This window comes from Euleptes europaea, chromosome 7, assembly GCF_029931775.1.
Source record: "Euleptes europaea isolate rEulEur1 chromosome 7, rEulEur1.hap1, whole genome shotgun sequence".
NCBI classification, from domain to species: domain Eukaryota; kingdom Metazoa; phylum Chordata; class Lepidosauria; order Squamata; family Sphaerodactylidae; genus Euleptes; species Euleptes europaea.
The window spans coordinates 11755082-11775171 of record NC_079318.1 but is presented as its reverse complement, the minus strand read 5'-3'; the positions used below and the strand labels follow the sequence as shown (position 1 = coordinate 11775171).

Below are 20090 nucleotides of genomic sequence, written 5' to 3'. Positions count from 1 at the left end.
ATCTCTCTCAGACAGCACTACAGCCATTTACAAAGCAGCGTGTCAAGGGGTGGGCATTAAAATGCTTCAGAGCAGAAGAAAGGATTTTAGAAATGAGGGTGTCCCCCTGTTCCTTTTAGACAGCTCAGTTTTTTAAAATGCTTTTTAATGTGGCAGTTGGATTAAGGGGGGGCATTTCTCTCACAGTAAGCACTGCAGCCAATTACAAAGCAGCATTTCAAGGGGTGGGGACTCAAATGCTTCTTAATTTGAGCTTGGACACTGCTGGTACATAGATTCCAAACAGGAAAGTGTGGGTCCAGCAAGCAACGAACCTCAGGTAAAACTCCCATTCATAAATGACCTATGTGCAAGGGAGAACTACTAATGCAGCAACTTTTAGGAACCTTTGTCTCGTTTAAAAGCACAGCATCTGTGTGGGAACCAATTGGTATGTCCACCCCAAAGTAAAGCAGAAGGAGTCTATTATCAAATTAAATCAGAGTGTGCAGGTGAGGGATGTTAGCCCTGCTCTCTCTCCACCCCAATCTCATCTTACCTTGGTATATTCTTTTGTTGGCAGCGTATTTTCTCCTAGCCATATTCGGGTGGAGGAGAAGTCAGCCAAGTTGGAGGGAAAGGGCTGAAAGAAATGGTTGCAATGAGGGAGAGCATGGGAGAGGGAAAGCTCACTCACATACCAGTTTCTGCCTTCCTGTGTCCAGTTAAGAATTTGGCTTGTAAGGCAAGGGTGCTCCCTGCTATCTACATCAATTTTTGGAGGGAGGGAATCATCCCTGAGAATTTCATCTCAATGTGTTTCCCACTGAAACCAGTGGAAATGAGTATTAGATTGATTTCCTAATACAACTGGCTTTAGTTCCAGCTTTCAAAAATGTTTAATATAACATAAGAACCAAACAAAATGTGTTTGTGTTTGTTTGTTTTTGCACACTCCTTCCATCTATGTGACTGAACCTGCTTTTCTGTAAACTGGTAGTGCATATCATATGTTGTTGTTTTTTAAACATGATGCATGTTTTTATTATTTTCTGACATTTTAGTCTGTGCCCACTCAGGGAGATATTTTTTTTATTATATTACATATTATATTCCAGCCAAGTACTTTTTTGCCAATTGAAGAGTTCCTTAAATTGGAGCAATTGGCTGCTAAAGAGCAAAATGACACGATTGTTGCATTCAATAACACAGAGACAAGCAATATTTTTCTCAGGGGGATCAAGGATATTACAGTAGTTTCAGGGTAATGAATATACGTTTTCAATGAAGGATTCCTGAGTAAGATATTTTTAGTACACTTGTACTGACTGATTGTATTTCATCCACATGGAAAGACACATAATTATTTTAAGGAGCTGCAACCCTAGATACACTTACCTTGAGAAACCTCTATTAAATTAGATATTTGCTGTTCATATCTAATGCATAGAGTTAGAGAAAATATTCACATGTGGTATGAAACATTAGCCATTTACTTCTGAGTAAACAGATACCAAACAAGGCCCCATTTGGGAATCCAAGGGGGTTACCCCACTTGTATTCCCAGCGATGTATTAAGAGTTTGAAAACATTATAAAAAATACTGTTCGCACTTTGTTTGGCCCCTTTAGCTGTGAAGACGTTTTCCAACCATTTATAAGCCGTAGTATCCAAAAACCCTTTTAAAGCGATGTTTTTTATAACATTTTCAAACTCTTAATACATCACTGGGAATACAAAGTGCGGTAACCCTCCCCCCCAAGTCTGGTGTACTTTGTAAGTGACACCTCTGGTATCACATATGAAGATATCAATGCATGGCAGATATCATGTGATATCTACATTCAAGCTGTGCATATGATATATGTGGATTTTTAACATACAATTGTAATAGAATTGAGTGAACATTATAATGGTGTTCATGGTGATGTCATGTTCATTTCCCTGCTTGTGTCACCATCATCCAAGGTCCCACCATAATTGGAAGGGCCCATTGGAGGGTGATGCTTCATCATGGGTTCTAATCACTTTCCAGATAATATAAGTGGTCTTTATGGGCCTGGTAACCTATACGGGAGCCCCGTGGCGCAGAGTGGTAAGCTGCAGTACTGCAGTCCAAACTCTACTCGTGACCTGAGTTCAATCCCGATGGAAGTTGGTTGCAGGTAGCCGGCTCAAGGTTGACTCAGCCTTCCATCCTTCCGAGGTCAATAAAATGAGGACCCAGCTTGCTGGGGGTAAAGGGAAGATGACTGGGGAAGCACTGGCAAACCACCCCGTAAACAAAGTCTGCCTAGTAAACATCGGGATGTGACATCACCCCATGGGTCAGGAATGACCCGGTGCTTGCACAGGAGACCTTTACCTTTTAACCTATACAACTGAAACCTGTTGGTTCATTGAAATGTTCTTCTTGTTATCACTATTTAACATGAGGTTATGTATATAACAAAAGTTAATACACGTGCTGTATTGCTGTTTAAGTAGCACTATAGATAACTTTTCTCCCCCCCCTCCAGTGGAAAGCCAAATCACAGTGCTGCAACTTTGGGCACTGGGGGAAGGGCATCTTCATTATTCTCCCCTCATCAGAGCCATGCTCAATACTTTATGGCAGTTTGTAGTAAATGAAGCACACTGGTATATCTTTAGAACGTCTGACTGCATGTGTGATCAGCTTCAAATCATAGAGTTGGAAGGGACACCAGGGTCCTCTAGTCCAACCCCCTGCACAATGCAGGAAATTCACAACTACCTCCCTTCCACACCCCTAGATACCTCTACTCCAAGCCCAGAAGATGGGGGGAACCCTCCAGGATCCCTGGCCAATCTGGCCTGGTGGAAAATTGCTTCCTGACCCCAAAGTGGCAATCAGAATTACCCTGGGCATGTAAGAAAGGTCCATGGGAGCCAAACACTGACACAACCCTTCCTGCCCTCCCTCTCATGATCTGCCTAAGTTCATAGAATCAGCATTGCTGACAGATAGCCATCTAGCCTCCAGGAAATGTTAGCATCTAACCACCAGGAAATGTTAGCACAAAACAAGCCATAAAGAACAAAATAATGGTAGAATATACACAGTGGATGTTCTACTTTCTATAGTTCAGATGATCATATCTTACATATGTACTCTTAAGATGTGTTCAGAAATTGTACGTGCATGCAGTGAACATATGCATAATCATCTCACTTAACCAGGGTTTCTTATATGTATCAGTTGTGATTTTAAACTTGAACATACATAGGTGTTCTTGCATTATCATAATCATCTATATATCTAATTCTCAAATGTGGCATCCATCTGCGCATTCTTAAATCCGCAGATCAGGGCCACACTTACCCAAAATAGATAGTTTTGCAAACTTGAGGGACTCCCCATGTTTGCAGAAAAATATGAAAACTTTTAAAAAACACAATGGGGGGTTTAAATTCTGCCCAAGGTAAAACAGCATTGTCTGAGCATGCACAGACAATACACTTTCCTGTAGAGCAGTCAGCAGCTGCTACAAGGAGCAACTCCTTGCCTGGCTACAGGCAGACACTCCAGGCCCAGCAGTAGGTGCCAAGAGCTGCTCCGGGCCCAGCTGTGGCAGCAGTGGATGTCAGGAGTTTTCCAGACCCAACTGGTGGACATCTGCAGCCGCTCCAGACCCAGCCACAGGGGAGGTGCTGTGGCTCAGTGGTAGAGCATCTGCTTGGTATGCAGAAGGTCCCAGGTTCAGTACCCAGTATCTCCAGTTAAAGGAACCAGGCAAGTAAGGTGACGTGAAAGACCTCTACCTGAAACCCTGGGGAGCTGCTGCCAGTCTGAGTAGACAATACTGACTTGGATGGATCAAAGGTCTGATTCAGTATAAGACAGCTTCATGTGTTCATGTGTTCAAACATCAGGAAAGTCTCCAGGTGTGGCCGCTGCTGGGAGCCCCTCCAGCAATAGATATATCCCTCTGGAGATAATGGCTATTGTGATTCCATGAGATCTCCAGGCCCCACCTGGAAATTGGCAATCCTAAAAGGAGAGAAGGAAGCAGGAAAAGGAGAGAGGCTATAGAGGCTTTCAGTAAAGGGAAAGAGGGAATGATGGAAGAGATGGGAAATGAGATGCCTCCCACAAGTCCTTGTGGGTTCCCGCTTGTATATTCTAATAGCAAAGACAGACAAATCTGAGGATACTTAAATCCAGTGGCTGGAGCTGTGAATGGGCAAGACATATCTTTCCACAAACCTGAAAAGGGTGCCAGGTTTGCAGAAAAACCTGAAGCCTAAAAAAGAATACATTGGGGGTGGGGTTAAAAACTCCCAAAATGTTAAAGGGAATGCCTGTAACTTTAAAAAATGCTAGCTCTCAATGGCAGTCACAGCATTCTAGGTTTGATTTTTGTCAATAGAAGTCGGGGAGAGGGCAGAATCATTTCCAGAGCCATTTTGGCCTTGCATTCCTTACCTAGGCCTGGCTGCTTGCTACTGTTCAACAGTACTGTTCAACACCCTATTAAAGCCAGTGTGATAACAGAGCTTCAGAGTAGGGTCTGGGAGATCCGGGTTCAAATCACCAGTCTGCTGTGGAAACTCACTAGGTGATGTTGCGCCCATCACATGCTTTCAGCCTAACCTACCTCACATGGTTGTGTGAGGATAAAAAGGAGGAGAGGAGAATGATGTAAGCTGCTTTGGTTCCCACTGTGGAGAAAGGCAGGCTATAAATGAGGTAAATAAATAATAAATATAGTTGAAGATGGGAAGCAGACAGAAGATGGGTTGGTGAATGGCTGCGAAGGAGAGAATGAGGCAGTGAAAGGGGAGAGGATATGGGGGTTGCCAGAAGTAGGGAAAGGGGGAATAATGTGGGGAAGGGATACAGGGGAAAGTGAGGTCATAGAATCATAGAATCGTAGAGTTGGAAGGGACCACCAGGCTCCTACTTGTTGTATAATTTGTATGTGCATCCTCTTGAATGCCACAACATATGCAAAGGGTTTGTTTGTGTGTCTGTGTATGCATGCATGTGGAATTACCAAGAATGTCTAAAATGTGGTGGCATGACTGCTGAGGATTCCACAGTAAGTTTGTGAATGTCAGGAAATAGATATATATTGCCCTACTTTTTGTACATGAATGTTGGCAATCCTATTTAGATAACTACCAACACTGACCTTCATCTCTCAATGTTTGTCCTTTTATGAGATTCATGTGATTGTCAGCATTCAAATATGAATATCAACATTCACCAACTTTTGGATATGTGATTCTATATAATACTATTTGTGCTTTGTTTCAGCTCTGTTTGAGATTTGTGTTTTCAGATTTCTTTAGTCCGATCCTTATTGTATTGTTCATTGAATGTTCCATCCTGTTAATAATACTTGAATTATATATGTAATCCACTTTGAGTCCCAGCAAGAAAGGTGGAATGTAAGTGACCTAATAATAATAATAATAATAAATAATAAAGAAGGAGAGTTGGTTTTTATACCCCACTTTTCTCTAGCTTAAGGAGTCTCAAAGCGGCTTACAATCACAATCACAATCCCTCCCCATAACAGAAACCTTGTGAGGCAGGTTAGGCTGAGCGAGTTATGAGAGAACTGTGACTGGCCCAAGGTTACCCAGCAGGCTTCACGTGGAAGAGTGGGGAAACAAGCCCGGTTCACCAGATTAGAGTCCAACACTCTTAACCACTACACCACGGTGGCTCTAATAATAATAGTCTGCATATAACCCAGACACTGAAACTCTAATTAGAAGCTGTGTTGCAGAATAATGTAGTTTCTGGATGAAACATTATTCTAGCAATAGATGCCACCCCCAAATACAAGATTATCAACAGTTCCAGTTGCAAAAAATAGTTTATAAATATGTACTGTCATTCAAGATATCTCCAAAGAGCTGCAATAATATTATGGTTGATCATGCTTCCTGCTTGAGTGTTGTCAGGGTCACGAATATTTTGCATTTGCAGTACAGTGGGATTGGATATCAACAGAAGAAATGTGACTTTGCGATAATATTAATACTGTCGAAGGCTTTCACGGTCAGAGTTCATTGGTTCTTGTAGGTTATCCGGGCTGTGTAACCGTGGTCTTGGTATTTTCTTTCCTGACGTTTCGCCAGCAGCTGTGGCAGGCATCTTCAGAGGAGTATCACTGAAGGACAGTGTCTCTCAGTGTCAAGTGTGTAGGAAGAGTAATATATAGTCAGAAAGGGGTTTGGTTTGAGCTGAATCATTGTCCTGCAAAAAGTAACAAAGGTAATGTGCTAACCATTGTCCTGTAAGTATCCAGATAATGTGCTAATGAGGGTGTGGTATGTTGATATGGAACCATTGTATCCTGAAGTGATCTGTTAATGTGTGAAATCCAAAACTAATCTGTATGGCTATTGTTGACTGCAGTCTTTGTTAGTCTGGTGGTTTTTCAAGACAGGAAGCCAAGCCTTATTCATTCTTAAACTCTCTTCTTTTCTGTTAAAGTTGTGCTGATGTTTATGAATTTCAATGGCTTCTCTGTGCAATCTGACAAAATAGTTGGTAGAATTGTCCAGTCTTTCAGTGTCTTGGAATAAGACCCTGTGTCCTGTTTGTGTCAGTCCATGTTCAGCCACTGCTGATTTCTCAGGTTGGCCCAGTCTGCAGTATCTTTCATGTTCTTTTATCCTTGTTTGTATGCTGCGTTTTGTTGTCCCGATGTAAACTTGTCCACAGCTGCAAGGTATACGATATACTCCTGCAGAGGTGAGGGGGTCTCTTTTGTCTTTGGCTGATCGTAGCATTTGTTGTGTTTTCTTGGTGGGTTTAAACACTGTTTGTAGGTTATGTTTTTTCAAAAGTTTCTCCATCCTATCAGTGACTCCTTTAATAAATGGCAAGAATAGCTTTCCTATGGGAGACTGTTTTTCCTGAGTTTTCTGATTTATGTTTGGTTTAATGGCCCTTCTGATTTCATTCTTGGAATAGCCGTTTGCTAGCAGTGCGTGATTTAGATGATTAGTTTCTTCCTTGAGAAACTGTGGTTCACAGATCCGTCTTGCACGGTCCATTAATGTTTTGATTATTCCTCTTTTCTGTTGGGGGTGGTGGTTGGAGTTTTTGTGTAAGTAGCGATCTGTGTGGGTTGGTTTCCGGTAGACCTTGTGACCTAACTGAAAGTTTGTTTTACGGATGACAAGGTTATCAAGAAATGGGAGTTTACCCTCAATTTCCTTTTCCATGGTAAACTGAATGTTTGAATGGATATTGTTAAGATGGTTTAGAAAGTCCATTAATTTTTCTTCACCATGGCTCCAAATAATAAATGTGTCATCTACGAACCTGAACCAGACTGTAGGTTTGTAAGGTGCCAATTCTAATGCTGTCTTTTCAAAATATTCCATGTAAAAGTTTGCTATTACTGGACTGAGTGGACTTCCCATAGCTACTCCATCAATCTGTTCGTAAAATTCTTTATCCCATAGGAAATAACTTGTTGTCAGACAATGGTGAAATAAGGCTGTTATATCTTCTGGAAAAATCTGGTTAATCAATGAGATTGTGTCTTTTACTGGAACCTTGGTAAAGAGCGATACAACATCAAAACTGACTAATATATACAGCTGCTGGCGAAACGTCAGGAAAGAAAATACCAAGACCATGGTCACACAGCCCGGATAACCTACAAGAACCAAAAATGCATAAGGCTTCTACAGAAAGGATGGTTTCACAGCTCCATGGTCCTTCTACCAGATTACTCTAGTAGTTGCTTTTCATGCTGTGAACATAACAATGGACCACCTCTCATATACACGCACATGGGCCTATTTCTCTTTTGGATAGGCTTCAGCCCAGGTTAGCACCAGAGAGGCGCATAAATTCTTTACTACAACTCTATACTGCTACCTGTCTCTATTCCTTTAATTTTCTATTTTGAGATTTATTAAAACTTCACACTGGGTCCCGTCCTACATCTCTGCTGTTGTTGGCTACACATGTTGATTTTTTGTGGAAGTTCAAGCAGTTAATGAAGTTCAATTGCAATGAAATTATTTTACTAAGTCACATGCCTATTTCATATTCCTGTGTTGTGGCATTTGTTAGGTCCTCCTCAATTCTGACTGGAAATTGCTTTGGGGGAAAGTGCATTCAGTATATTGCCCATCAGTTCTCTGTTGGTGTCCTGTTAATAATGTTATCTGTGCTTCCAGAAATAATCAGAGGTGGTGACTCATAAACATGTAGGTCTAGAAAGGATTTGAGGGTCTGTCATCTCATATAACCAGTAGCATTGAAGCAGGATTTCCCTGTGTTCCTATACCCTTAAATGTTGGTCAGATTTTAAGGAATAAATAGCCTTCATTCATCCAGATTACATTTACCACAAATAAGGTACATGAAAGACTAAGAAAGAAATCAGAGATTTATATCAGACATTCTAGATACCAGTCCCTCGACACTGCTGAGGATCAACCTTTATGTCATTGGTGTTCATGGGGAAAACCTGCATAAGTTCCATTAAAGCAAACAGAAAATGCACAGGAATGCAATCAATAAATTCACTAAATCAAGTTGGTTCAAATTTTGTGAGCAAAAAAAAAAAAAGTTTTCATTGCCGCTCTAGGGGTAACTTGTGGAGGAATGCCCGGCCCCCCAAATTATATTAAGAAACACAGAACAATAAATTGAATCAAACATTTATTGGAATAAGAGGACCACAACTTATTTATTGGCAACGGCTGTGATTGCGTTGCCGCAGCATGGGGGTGGATCCGGATCATCGGCCAACCCCAATGTGACAAGATGCATGAATCCTACTCCATCGAGCCCACTGATAGTAGCAGGGATGGCAGTGCAAGGAATTGACCTGGGTGTGAGCCACTAGGTGTTCCCCTGCCACCTGGGAGGAGGCCCCTGACAGCCCCCAAGCTGGGCATGTCCATCCACCCAGCCTCTCCCAAAACCCCAATGGAGGAAAGGGGCATGCAGGCTGCTTTCCCCCCAAATGAATCCAGCCCCCCCCCGCTGAACTGCCTTACTTTTGACAAAACAATGAACCTAAAGCGTACCAATCTTGTTAACATCTGAACAAGGCGCAGTGGGTGGGGCAAAGTCAGGAGCGAAATGAAGGCTTATCTTACGGGTTTCTCAAGAATAAGTCATGTCAGACTAATCTTATCTCCTTTTTTGAGAAAGTTACTACCTTGCTGGATCAGGGGAATGCTGTAGACATAGTTTATCTAGATTTCAGTAAGGCTTTTGATAAGATTCCACATAGTATTCTAGTTGACAAATTGGGAAAATGTGGTTTAGATCCTATTATTGTTAGGTGGATCTACAACTGGTTGACAGATCGTACCCAAAGAGTGCTAGTTAATGGTTCCTCATCCACTTGGAGAGAAGCGACTAGTGGAGTTCCTCAGGGATCTGTGCTGGGCCCTGTGTTGTTCAACATCTTTATAAATGATATGGATGAAGGAATAGAGGGGATGTTTATTAAATTTGCAGATGATACTGAATTGGGAGGGGTAGCAAATACGGTAGAAGACAGAGCCAAGATTCAGGATGATCTTGACAGGCTGGAGAAGTGGGCTAGAACTAATAAAATGCACTTCAACAAAGACAAATGTAAAATTCTGCATTTAGATAGGAAAAATCAAATGCATAATTATAGGATGGGGGAGACTTGTCTGAGCAGTAGTATGTGTGAAAAGGATCTTGGGGTCTTAGTAGACCAAACACTGAACATGAGTCAGCAGTGTGATGCGGTAGCTAAAAAGGCAAATGCAGTCTTGGGCTGCATCAACAGAAGTATAGTGTCCAGATCACACAAAGTGTTGGTATCGCTTTGTTCCGCTCTGGTTAGACCTCAATTAGAGTACTGTGTTCAGTTTTGGGCACCACAATTTTAAAAAGATGTTGGCAAGCTGGAACGTGTCCAGAGGAGGGCAACAAAGATGGTGAGGGGTCTGGAGACCAAGTCCTATGAGGAAAGGTTGCAGGAGCTGGGTATGTTTAGCCTGAAGAGGAGAAGACTGAGAGGGGATGTGATAACCATGTTCAAGTACTTGAGGGGCTGTCATATTGAGGATGGTGCCGAGTTGTTTTCTGTTGCCCAAGAAGGTCGGACCAGAACCAACAGGTTGAAGTTAAATCAAAAGAGTTTCTGTCTAGACATTAGGAAGAATTTTCTAACAGTTAGAGCGGTTCCTCAGTGGAACAGGCTTCCTCAGGAGGTGGTAAGCGCTCCTTCCCTGGAGGTTTTTAAGAAGAGGTTAGATGGCCATCTGTCAGCAATGCTGATTCTGTGATCTTAGGCAGGAGATGAGAGGGAGGGCGTCTTGGCCATCTTCTGGTCACTAGGTGTGTGGGGGAGGTAGTTGTGAATTTCCTGCATTGTGCAGGGGGTTGGACTTGATGACCCTGGTGGGTCCTTCCAACTCTATGATTCTATGATTATATGAAAGCGAGCTCTTTTTATGCCAAGCTGCCGGACCTGAGGGAAAACTCCTCTTCCCCCCCATCCGGCTGCTGGCTGGCACAAGCCCCCACCTGTCCCTAACAGGTTTGTTCGAACCTATGTCCCCTTACTCTATTGGCCAGGCGGCGGGGGGGATGCCGCCGCGCCTTTGGCGGCACAGCAGGGAGCTCAGCTGACCCGCAGCAAATGCCATAGCGCTCCTGACGCCCCTGCACGATCCTCCCCAGCCTGGAGCAGCAGCCATGGCTCCCAGTAAGTTCTGGGAAACCGCTCGTTAACTAACAATACACATTGCGTTGAAGATTAAAAAGTGAGCCTTTCCATATATTATTATTATACCCGCTTATTATAAAACTCTATTTAACAGGATGCCAAGTTCCAGATTTTATGTTCGTGTACATCCCTCAATAATCCCCCATTCCTCAAAATCATTATTGATCTAAACACTTTGGCATTATTCCACTTATATTTAGTGTTGTGAGGAATAGGGCTGTCAAAAAAAAAAAATTCGGTACAGTTCGGATTCGGCCGAATTTGGCTCTTGTGGGTTCGGTACGTGCCGAAGTCCGAACTCCCCCACTTCGGATCCGTTCAATTCGGCGGGAATTCAAAGTTCGGAAAAAAATTCGGCCGAATAAAGCCATTTAAAACACAATCTCGCCTTTCCGCGGCTCTGGGGGGGCATTTTTTAAGGTGGAGATCCCAAAATTTCAGGGTAGCTTGGAGGGACCCTCCTTGCAAGAACCCCCAAGTTTGGTTAAGATTGGACCAGGGGGTCCGGAGTTATGGGGCCCGGAAGGGGTCCCCCCATCCACCCATAGGAAAGAAAGAACAGAAGCCGGCTGCTATTCATGCAATGGGCGGGGGGGACCCCTTCCGGGCCCCATAACTCCGGACCCCCTGACCCAATTCTCACCAAACTTGGGGGTTCTTGCAAGAAGAGTCCCCCCAAGCTACCCTGAAAGTTTGGGACCCCCACCTCAAAAAATGCCCCCTCCAGAGCCGTGGGAAAAACCTCCCTATGCCTGCTGGTGCTGAGAGATTTCTCATTAAGCTTGTTTCCTCTGCGGTTAACCACAGACACCCAAAGTGTTAACCCCTCATGGGAAGTAGGTTAATGAGAAATCTCCCAGCATAGGCAGGCATAGGGAGGTTTTTCCCACGGCTCTGGGGGGGGGCATTTTTTGAGGTGGGGGTCCCAAACGTTTAGGTTAGCTTGGTGGGACACGCCTTGCAAGAACCCCCGTGTTTGGTGAGGATTGGGTTGGGGGGGCTGGAAGGGGGCTTGCCCCCTTCTCCATAAAAACCAATGCAAAACTTTTGGCTTAAGGCTTAGGGCTATCCATGGCTACTAGTCAAAGTGAATACTAGTCATGATGCATATCTATAATCTCCAGGGTCAGAGAGGTTTTGCCTTGGATTTGCCACTCTCTAGATGCACATTCCCCCCAGCCAAATTCTCAAAACTCAACAATAAGCCCCCATGCAGAGTTTGGAGAATCTGGCTGGGAAAATGTGCATCTGGAGAGTGGCAAATCCAAGGCAAAACCTCCCCTGCTTAAATGACCAAGAGGTTTACCTCCCTCACCCAAGCCTGGGTGCTACCCTACCTAATAACTAGTGCACCCTTAAACAAAGTTAACCACCAACATCACAATTCACAAACAAGGCAGCTACCTTGAAGCAGATGGATCTCCCCTGCAAGCAGGAATCACACAGGTGAGGCGGCGCAACACTCTAGGAACCCAAGCTAACTTCAACCAAAGTACACTGGATCCCCCCCCCCCTCGCGGGCAGAGACTCACACTGACCCACTTAACTCCAGCCAAAGTTGGCAAACACAAAAAACAGCAGGAATAACACTCCCACAAAGGCAAGCCCACCCCAACCAGAACAGGTAATCCCCCCCCAACCAGAAATCACAGCGTACACACACAGAGCAACAACCCAAACATCAAATTTAACATAAAGAGCCCCAAACCAGGCCAAGCTTAACAGAGACTCAGTCAGTAAAAGCCTATGCCAACTCCAGGCCACAGCAGGAATTAGAAAGCCAAACTTGGGAACAGTAGCACAGGCCAGAAATCACAGCCCGCAGACACAGAGCAACAAACCAAACACCTTTAAAATGACTATTCACTGTCCTGATGCAAAAGGAGAAATTCCCACCCCACCGCACTCACCTGCTCATTGTTTGCATGTGTGTGTTAAGTGCCGTCAAGTTGCTTCCGACTCATGGCGACCCTATGGCCATTTATTCATGGAAAGGTTTGCATTGGAGTTGTCACTCTCTAGATGCACATTTTCCCCATCTGAATTCTCAAAACTCTGCACGGCGGCTTATTGTTGAGTTTGGAGAATATGGATGGGGGGAAAGTGCATCTAAAGAGTGGCAACTCTGATGCAAAACCTTCCATGAATGAAAGTCCTCCAAAATGTCCCATCTTTGACAGCCCTGCTCAGATCTTGCAAACGGAGGGCCGTGGCTTCTGTGGCCCCCGCAGGCGGCAGGATCGCTCGGGAGATTGGAGGGGGGATTGGAGGGGGGGAAGGGCAGGCGATCCACTGCAGATCCCTCGCCTGTCTTCCCGGGACTCCCAGGAAGGCGAGCGGGGGGTTGGCAAGCTCCTCTGCTCTGCCTGGACAGGCAAAGCAGACGGGTTTAAAGACCCCTCGCCTGTCTTCCCGGGACTCCCAGGAAGGCGAGGAACACACACCCCAGGCAGAACCGATGACAGCCCCCTTTGGCTTCCCCCCCACCCACAGAAACTGCTCCCTCCCCACACACACACAGATTCTGCTTTTCCCCCCCCCCCCACACACACACACACATACACAGGAGAAAAGTTATAGATTAAAGCCCCCAAAGGGGTCTTACTGTGGCTGTCTTCTTTTCCATCAAGAGGGGCTGAAGAGGACTTGTAAAGTAATCCAAGATGATTCCAATTAGGCACGGAACGTTTTGCTCTGGAGAAGATGCACACAGGATCGGCTCGCTGATCCATTCATCCCAAAAGGGAAAAGGGGAAAGCCCATATCTCGGGACCCCCTGACCCAATGTTCACAAAACTTGGGGGGTTCCTTAAGAAGCTTAATCTAAAGTTCCAGTGAAAGTTTTGTGTCTGCACCCCCAAAAATGCGCCCCCTGCAGCCATGGAAAGAGAAAAGGGGGGAGGCGATATTTCTGCCCCCACTGAACCCATCTTTACAAAACTTGGGTAGTATCTTAAGAATAATTCACTGAAGCTATGCTAAAAGTTTGGGGGCTATATCCCCAAAAAAGCGCCCCCTGCAGCCACATAAATGGAAAAGGGGGGGAGGGAAAAGGGGGAGAGCCCATATCTCGAGACCCCCTGACCCAATTTTTACAAAACTTGGGAGGTATCTTAAGAACACTGGTCTGAAACTCCGCTCAAAGTTTGGGATTTGTACCCCCAAAAATGCGCCCCCTGCAGCCATGGAAAGAAAAAGGGGGGAGCCCATATCTCGGGACCCCCTGACCCAATGTTTACAAAACTTGGGGGGTACCTTAAGAAGCTTCATCTGAAGTTCCAGTGAAAGTTTTGTGTGTGCACCCCAAAAAATGTGCCCCCTGCAGCCACAGAAAGGAGCGAATGTGCACAAGCACCCCACACACACACACGAGGATTTCGCTCTCTCTCTCTCTCTCCCTGGCCGGGCCGCACATCAGCTGATTCCTCCAGTACTTAATCCTGACTGATTGGCCAGAAGAAGACCCAGCTTGCCCACCGATTGGCCGGGGGAGGAGAATGCTGCTTACTGACGGTTATGCTGCTTACTGACGGCCGAATTTGCCGAATTTATTCGCGAACTCCTGAACTCGCTGAATTCGGGCTCCCCGGTTGCCTGCCAGTTTTGAGTTCGGATCCATCCGAACAGAAAAGCACCGAATCAGGGGAAATTCGGTTGATTTTCAGTTCGGACCGAACCGAATTGACAGCCCTAGTGAGGAATGCTAGTTTTAAGAAACTTAGTAGAGTAGTAAAATGGTAGGAAGTTCCATCAACAGAGCAGGACTTCCTTGCCTTCTGCTGCAGACCAAAATGTCACCACCACCCCTCCAAGGCTGCTGCTGGTGGAGAGGACACCAGAAACCACATGTTGGGAAAGCTGGAAATCTGCCATGGGAGGGGAAATTTGAAAAAAATGCACTTTTGTCTGTGGAAATCCCCCACTCCAACCCTGTATATTCTATTCATTTTTACTTCGTTAACATTCTCAGACCTCTAGGGCAGTGATATAAGAGTGAAGATGAAAGCAAAAGAAACTAAATTCTGGTTTCCAGAATAAACAATTAACTGCATATAAATATCTAAGGTGCCTTGAGGTGCAGCTCAGTTTTCATTGACTGTTATTTAGTATTTACTTGGAAGATCAATTCATCTGATTATTCCGGGTGCAATATTTCAGATTTTAGGGGCAGAGATTTCAGTGTGGGGTGAGGAGGCGGATTCATAGCAAAGGCCTACTCTTACATATATTCAAGATTAAATTGCAAAAAAGCATTGAATTTTAGAAGGAGATAGTGTGATTATTTTTTATGACTCAATGTCTGTAGCAGTGTTATCACAAGGTCAGGCAGTCATTTTTTTAACATTTAGTAGGTGTTCATATCTAATTAATAAGTTTAGAGAAAATATTCATATGCAGTATGAAACACTAGCAGGGTGCCTCCCGGCCCTTACTTAATGACATCCCTGCACTAAACCGTACTTTCAAGTATATGCTCTTAGCTTCTCAGTCAAAAACTGGACGAAAGATTGGTAATCTACTCACTGAAAAGTTTGGGGTTTTTAAATCAGCTTCTTTCACCTTCATTCATCTGTAAGTGTTCTGAGCTTGCCTTGCTTGTTTATGCTGCATATTTCTAATTAATCACTGGTTTGTCTAAGAGGGTTTACAAGTTCATCTATTAACCTGCAGGAGCTACAAAGAGACATAGAGAAGCATAGCACTGGGGTTGCATCTGTCCTCAACCTTTGTGAAGTCCTCCTCCATGATTGTGATGCTTGTGCCACGGAAACAGAATGCGACTCCATCCAGCAGGCCACTCGGAACCTGGACCGAAGGTGGCGAAACATCTGTGCTATGTCAATGGAAAGGCGACTCAAGTAAGTACTAAAACAGACTTCCCAGCATGCAGCGTACATTTATCATTTGGCCTGTGTTGATCAATATATCTGCCAGTGGCCTTAGGTCCACCCTAGTTTCATGGCTGGATCTGATCAGATGGGCCAGTGTGTGAGCGAGGCTTTTGTTCAGGTCAAGAAGCTGTCCAAACAGACACAAATAAGTTGAAGTTCAGCTAAGTGCTGCACATTCAGTTACAGCTAAGTTATTCACTTTTTTATCCATTGATGGTTGATTTGGAAGTTAAACTTGCTGACATTTTCATTGGTGTTTTATAGTTTTATTCTGTGAGCTCTCATCTAATTTATAACTTGCAGAAATGCTTGAAAGAGATAAGTTCATTGGCTAATGTAGTATTTCATGTTGTGGCAAAACCTTCGTTGATACTTTGCCTTTTATTAACTATCTTTAAATCTTTATTTTCTTTGTAACATAGGTTTTATTCCAGAGTTCAGTGCAGTTAGGAAGTTATGTTTTGTGTTAGTCAACCACGCTAGAGCAGCTGTAGCTCATATAAAGAAGATTGCATTTCTGGACCTCTTCTGCTCAGGGTTCAGTTTACAGTATCCCTGCAATAAGCTCATAATGAGTCTTTATATGAGTTCCAAATAAGCATTTGCAATATATAAAAAGAGGAGAAAAACCCCACAGCTGTCTTAATTCCTGTTTAGGCTGAATTCAGCCTAGCATTTATGTCGTCCGTTAATCAAGCTTACTGTCAGTTTTTTGTTACAAGTCAGTTATTGTTTGCTGCAACTGTTGTTTGCTTGGGCAAGCTTAAGTATGTTTTCCCCGATGCAGCTGGTGAGGAATTGAAGGATTAATTGGAATGAATTTCATCCTATCCTCACTTTTCATTTTTCCTTTCAGGATCGAAGAGACATGGCGACTGTGGCAAAAGTTCTTGGATGACTATTCTCGCTTTGAAGATTGGTTGCAAATTTCTGAAAGGACAGCTGCTTTCCCTAGTTCTTCTGGTGTACTGTACACAGTTGCGAAGGAAGAACTCAAAAAATTTGAGGTGATTTGTGTGTGTGTGAAGTGCCGTCAAGTCGCAGCTGACTTATGACGACCCCTTTTTGGGGTTTTCATGGCAAGAGACTAATAGAGGTGATTTTGCCAGTGCCTTCCTCTGCACAGCAACCCTAGTATTCCTTGGTGATCTCCCATCCAAATACTAACCAGGGCTGACCCTGCTTAGCTTCTGAGATCTGACGAGATCAGGCTAGCCTGGGCCATCCAGGTCAGGGCTGAGGTGATTTACACTGCTTGAAATATAGTATCTTCTGATCCTGTTCTGGCCCTGCCAAAGCACACACTGCTCAACAGGGAGAAAAGCTGATAGTTTTTCAGTAATCTCACTACACTAACATATACACTGAGAGGAGCAGCAGGATAGTAAGGTGAAGTCATTCAGCAGTGGAGAAGATTCCCACTTGGCTCTGACTCTTGGTTTCTTCCTCTCTGCAGTATGCTTTTTGGTACTTGGCTTGTGTTTACTGTCCCTTTGTTTGATGGCTTTAAGCTTTGCAGGTTTATTTTCCATGCTTCTTTCCTCTTCCTATTTTAGGGTTTTGCTAACATTGTCATCCCCTTCCAGGTAGGCCTTGGTCCTGCAAGCAGTCATATGCATCTAAATGAATGAGTAATCTACTTCCTTGGAACTGCCTGCAACATTTTTATCTGCCCAATAATTCCATCTGTCTTTAAACTACTAAAGAATCATATATTTAATGAGTTCCAGTAAATGAATTTTAACCAAGCATATTTGAGCTGTCTCTGATTTTCACTGTCAACCGGTTTTATCATGAAGCTTGAGGCCTTCTGTGGGAGTTTTTTCTGGCTCTTACCTCACCCTCTGTTCAAATTGCTTTCCCTTCATCCTATATAGATGCCTTTGATCTGAATAGTTTAATTATGGAAAACAAAGAGAATGTGCTCAGTACCACACTCTTCAAGAACCATTTCTTTTGATCTGGAAGTACTTTATTTCTGCCTCATAGGGCAAGAATTTAGGGTGACTAGGCTTAAAGGAGGATAGGGTTGCTCTGTAGAAGAGGTAAGGAAGTTGCTTTTGCTGAGATTTCTTCTTCTGCACAACTTGAAAGGCATAGGAACCCTATCCTTCTTTGCATGTGGTCATCCTACAAGAAGTTAAGCAAAATCTCTATCTCTTCTTTAGCGTTTGTACTAATGAGAGCAAATGAAAGTGCTCCTTAGTTTTATATTTACAACGGTGGAAATGATCATCACATCTGGTTCAGAGTTTCTGTGATCATGAGTGTTCTGTTTTCACTTTTTATTCTGACTGCTTTTCCAACAAGATTTAGAAAAATAGTAAGGAATCCCAAACTTGAAAATGTATATAATGACCACTAGTTGATCAAAATATGACATTGAGAGAACTGCAACATTTGCATGGGAGGGGAGTTTTCCATTTTCTATCCAAACCCAACCAGCTCTGCTTCCCATCACTCTTTTTACCCCGCTCCCATCTTTATCCAGTCCAGTCCAGCCCACTAATATTATTTCTGTTTCACAGTGCAGTAAATTCTCCTGAAACATCATAAGTCTACCACTAGATCTTGGGAATCATTTTGAGTTGCTTCAGCAATCCAAAATTGTTGCTGAGATCACATGAGAGGGACTGTGGCTCAATGGTGAAGCATCTCTGCTTGGCATGCAGAAGGTCCCAGGTTCAATCCCCAGCATCTGCAGTTAAAGGGACTAGGCAAGTAGGTGATGCGAAAGACCCTGCCTGAGACCCTGGAGAGCCGCTGACTTTGATGGACCGAGGGTCTGATTCACTATAAGGCAGTTTCATGTATTCATGTGATATTACAAGATCTTAGCACAAACTATTTTACATTTATTTTCTATTATCTCTGCATTTTTTTAAAGTTTAAGATGAAGTCACCCTCAGGTTTGCAGAAATATCTTCCTAATCCTTACCCGGCCCTGTTGTGTGGATTCTTGATCTGCATGCCGCGGGCCACACTTGGAATTAGACATAAGATTATGGTGATTTTAAAATTCTGCTTCAGATGATTTGAAAGTTCTCACTCATAAATGCCATAACATAGTATCATTGTCCAGAGATTCAATAAGGCTAGTGAAGTTGGTGAAGAAAAACGTATTGTAAGACTGAACTGGAAAATATGCACAGCTGTTCCTGTGGACAAAAGTTGCTAACAGGTGAACCAGCAGCTGTAGTCGACTGAATATAAGGACTGCCTGTGGTTAAGTTCTTATTCTTACTAACAAATAAGCAACAGTTTTATTTCTTTTCCAAGAGAAACTGATTATCCGTCTCTTTGAACTCTGCTTAACCTTTCCCATGCATTAGAAAAGCTGTTCTTTCTACCTACCTACTTTACATTCTTAAATGACATTTACATGAAGGGTATACATGTAATAAGAAGAACCTGGGAGGGATTTTTTGTTGCTTCAAATTACATAGTCTTCTTTTGGCCTTGGCTGTGGCTTTGCAGCACAACTGCCTATTTTCAATTTAATTAGCAAGAATTACCAAAACGAATTTGAGAAAAAGCAAAACACCATTCCTTGCCATAAATGTGTCCATGTCTGTAGCTTATTTGTAGCAGTTCAAGAACCAACTTGAATAGTCCAGCTAAATAGATGAATAATTTTATAATTTTTATTTCACACTGGTTTTGTATTTGTATTTTATTTTGTATTGTTTCATATGCTTGATTTGGTTTTAGATGTTTGGACTTGGTTTTAGTCAATTGATAAATTGGGTTGGATTTAGTTGGGATTCTCAAAGGGATGTCCACACATGGAATGGATCTTTCCCATCTGCACCTTTTCTCTTCTGTTCACTATGTTCTTCAAAACATTGATTCTGGATAGTTGGAGGATTCTTGGGGACAGCTAGCCATGCACACAGAAGTATTCTGTGGTGGGGGGATTCAGTGAAATCCCCCCTTTTGTACAAAGAAGCCCACTTCCATTTATAGACGAAACCTGTGGATCCAACCTTCTATCTTTCTATAACCCTCTTTTGATTTTTCATATTCATTGTGTTGTAAATTATTTTACAATACAAATACATTCCATTATTTTTGTTTTCAATATGTGCCATATTGAATAAATTAAGTTTGATATGTACTGCTCCTCCAAACATTTGTGCCACCATATCTTCAGCATAAGCTGCCTTATACTGAATCAGACTTTTGGTCCATCAAAGCCAGTATCATCTACTCAGACCGGCAGCGGCTCTCCAGGGTTTCAGGCAGGGGTCTTTTACATCACATCAACTACTTTCCTAGTCCTTTTAACTGGAGATGCTGGGGATTGAACCTGGGTCCTTCTGCATGCCAAGTAGATGCTCTACTACTGAGCCACAGCCCCTCCCAAAAGAATATTCAAGGATGCAGTAGTGAACACATGAAGCAGCCTTATACTGAATCAGACCCTTAGTCCATCAAAGTCAGTATTGTCTACTCAAACAGGCAGTTTTGATGTTGCTGTGCTATTGCTCTTAGTGTT

At 43.3% G+C, this 20090-nt stretch overlaps 1 protein-coding gene across 2 annotated transcripts in view; it reads left to right on the top strand.

The window, feature by feature from the left end:
• Positions 1–20090, top strand: part of SYNE1 (spectrin repeat containing nuclear envelope protein 1) — a 437649-nt gene that overhangs the window by 384636 nt on the left and 32923 nt on the right. For both annotated transcript variants that reach the window (XM_056853653.1, XM_056853652.1), the window contains 2 exons: positions 15372–15559; positions 16449–16599. In XM_056853653.1, coding sequence (XP_056709631.1) covers positions 15372–15559; positions 16449–16599 — 339 coding nt within the window. The remainder of the gene's footprint in view (positions 1–15371; positions 15560–16448; positions 16600–20090) is intronic.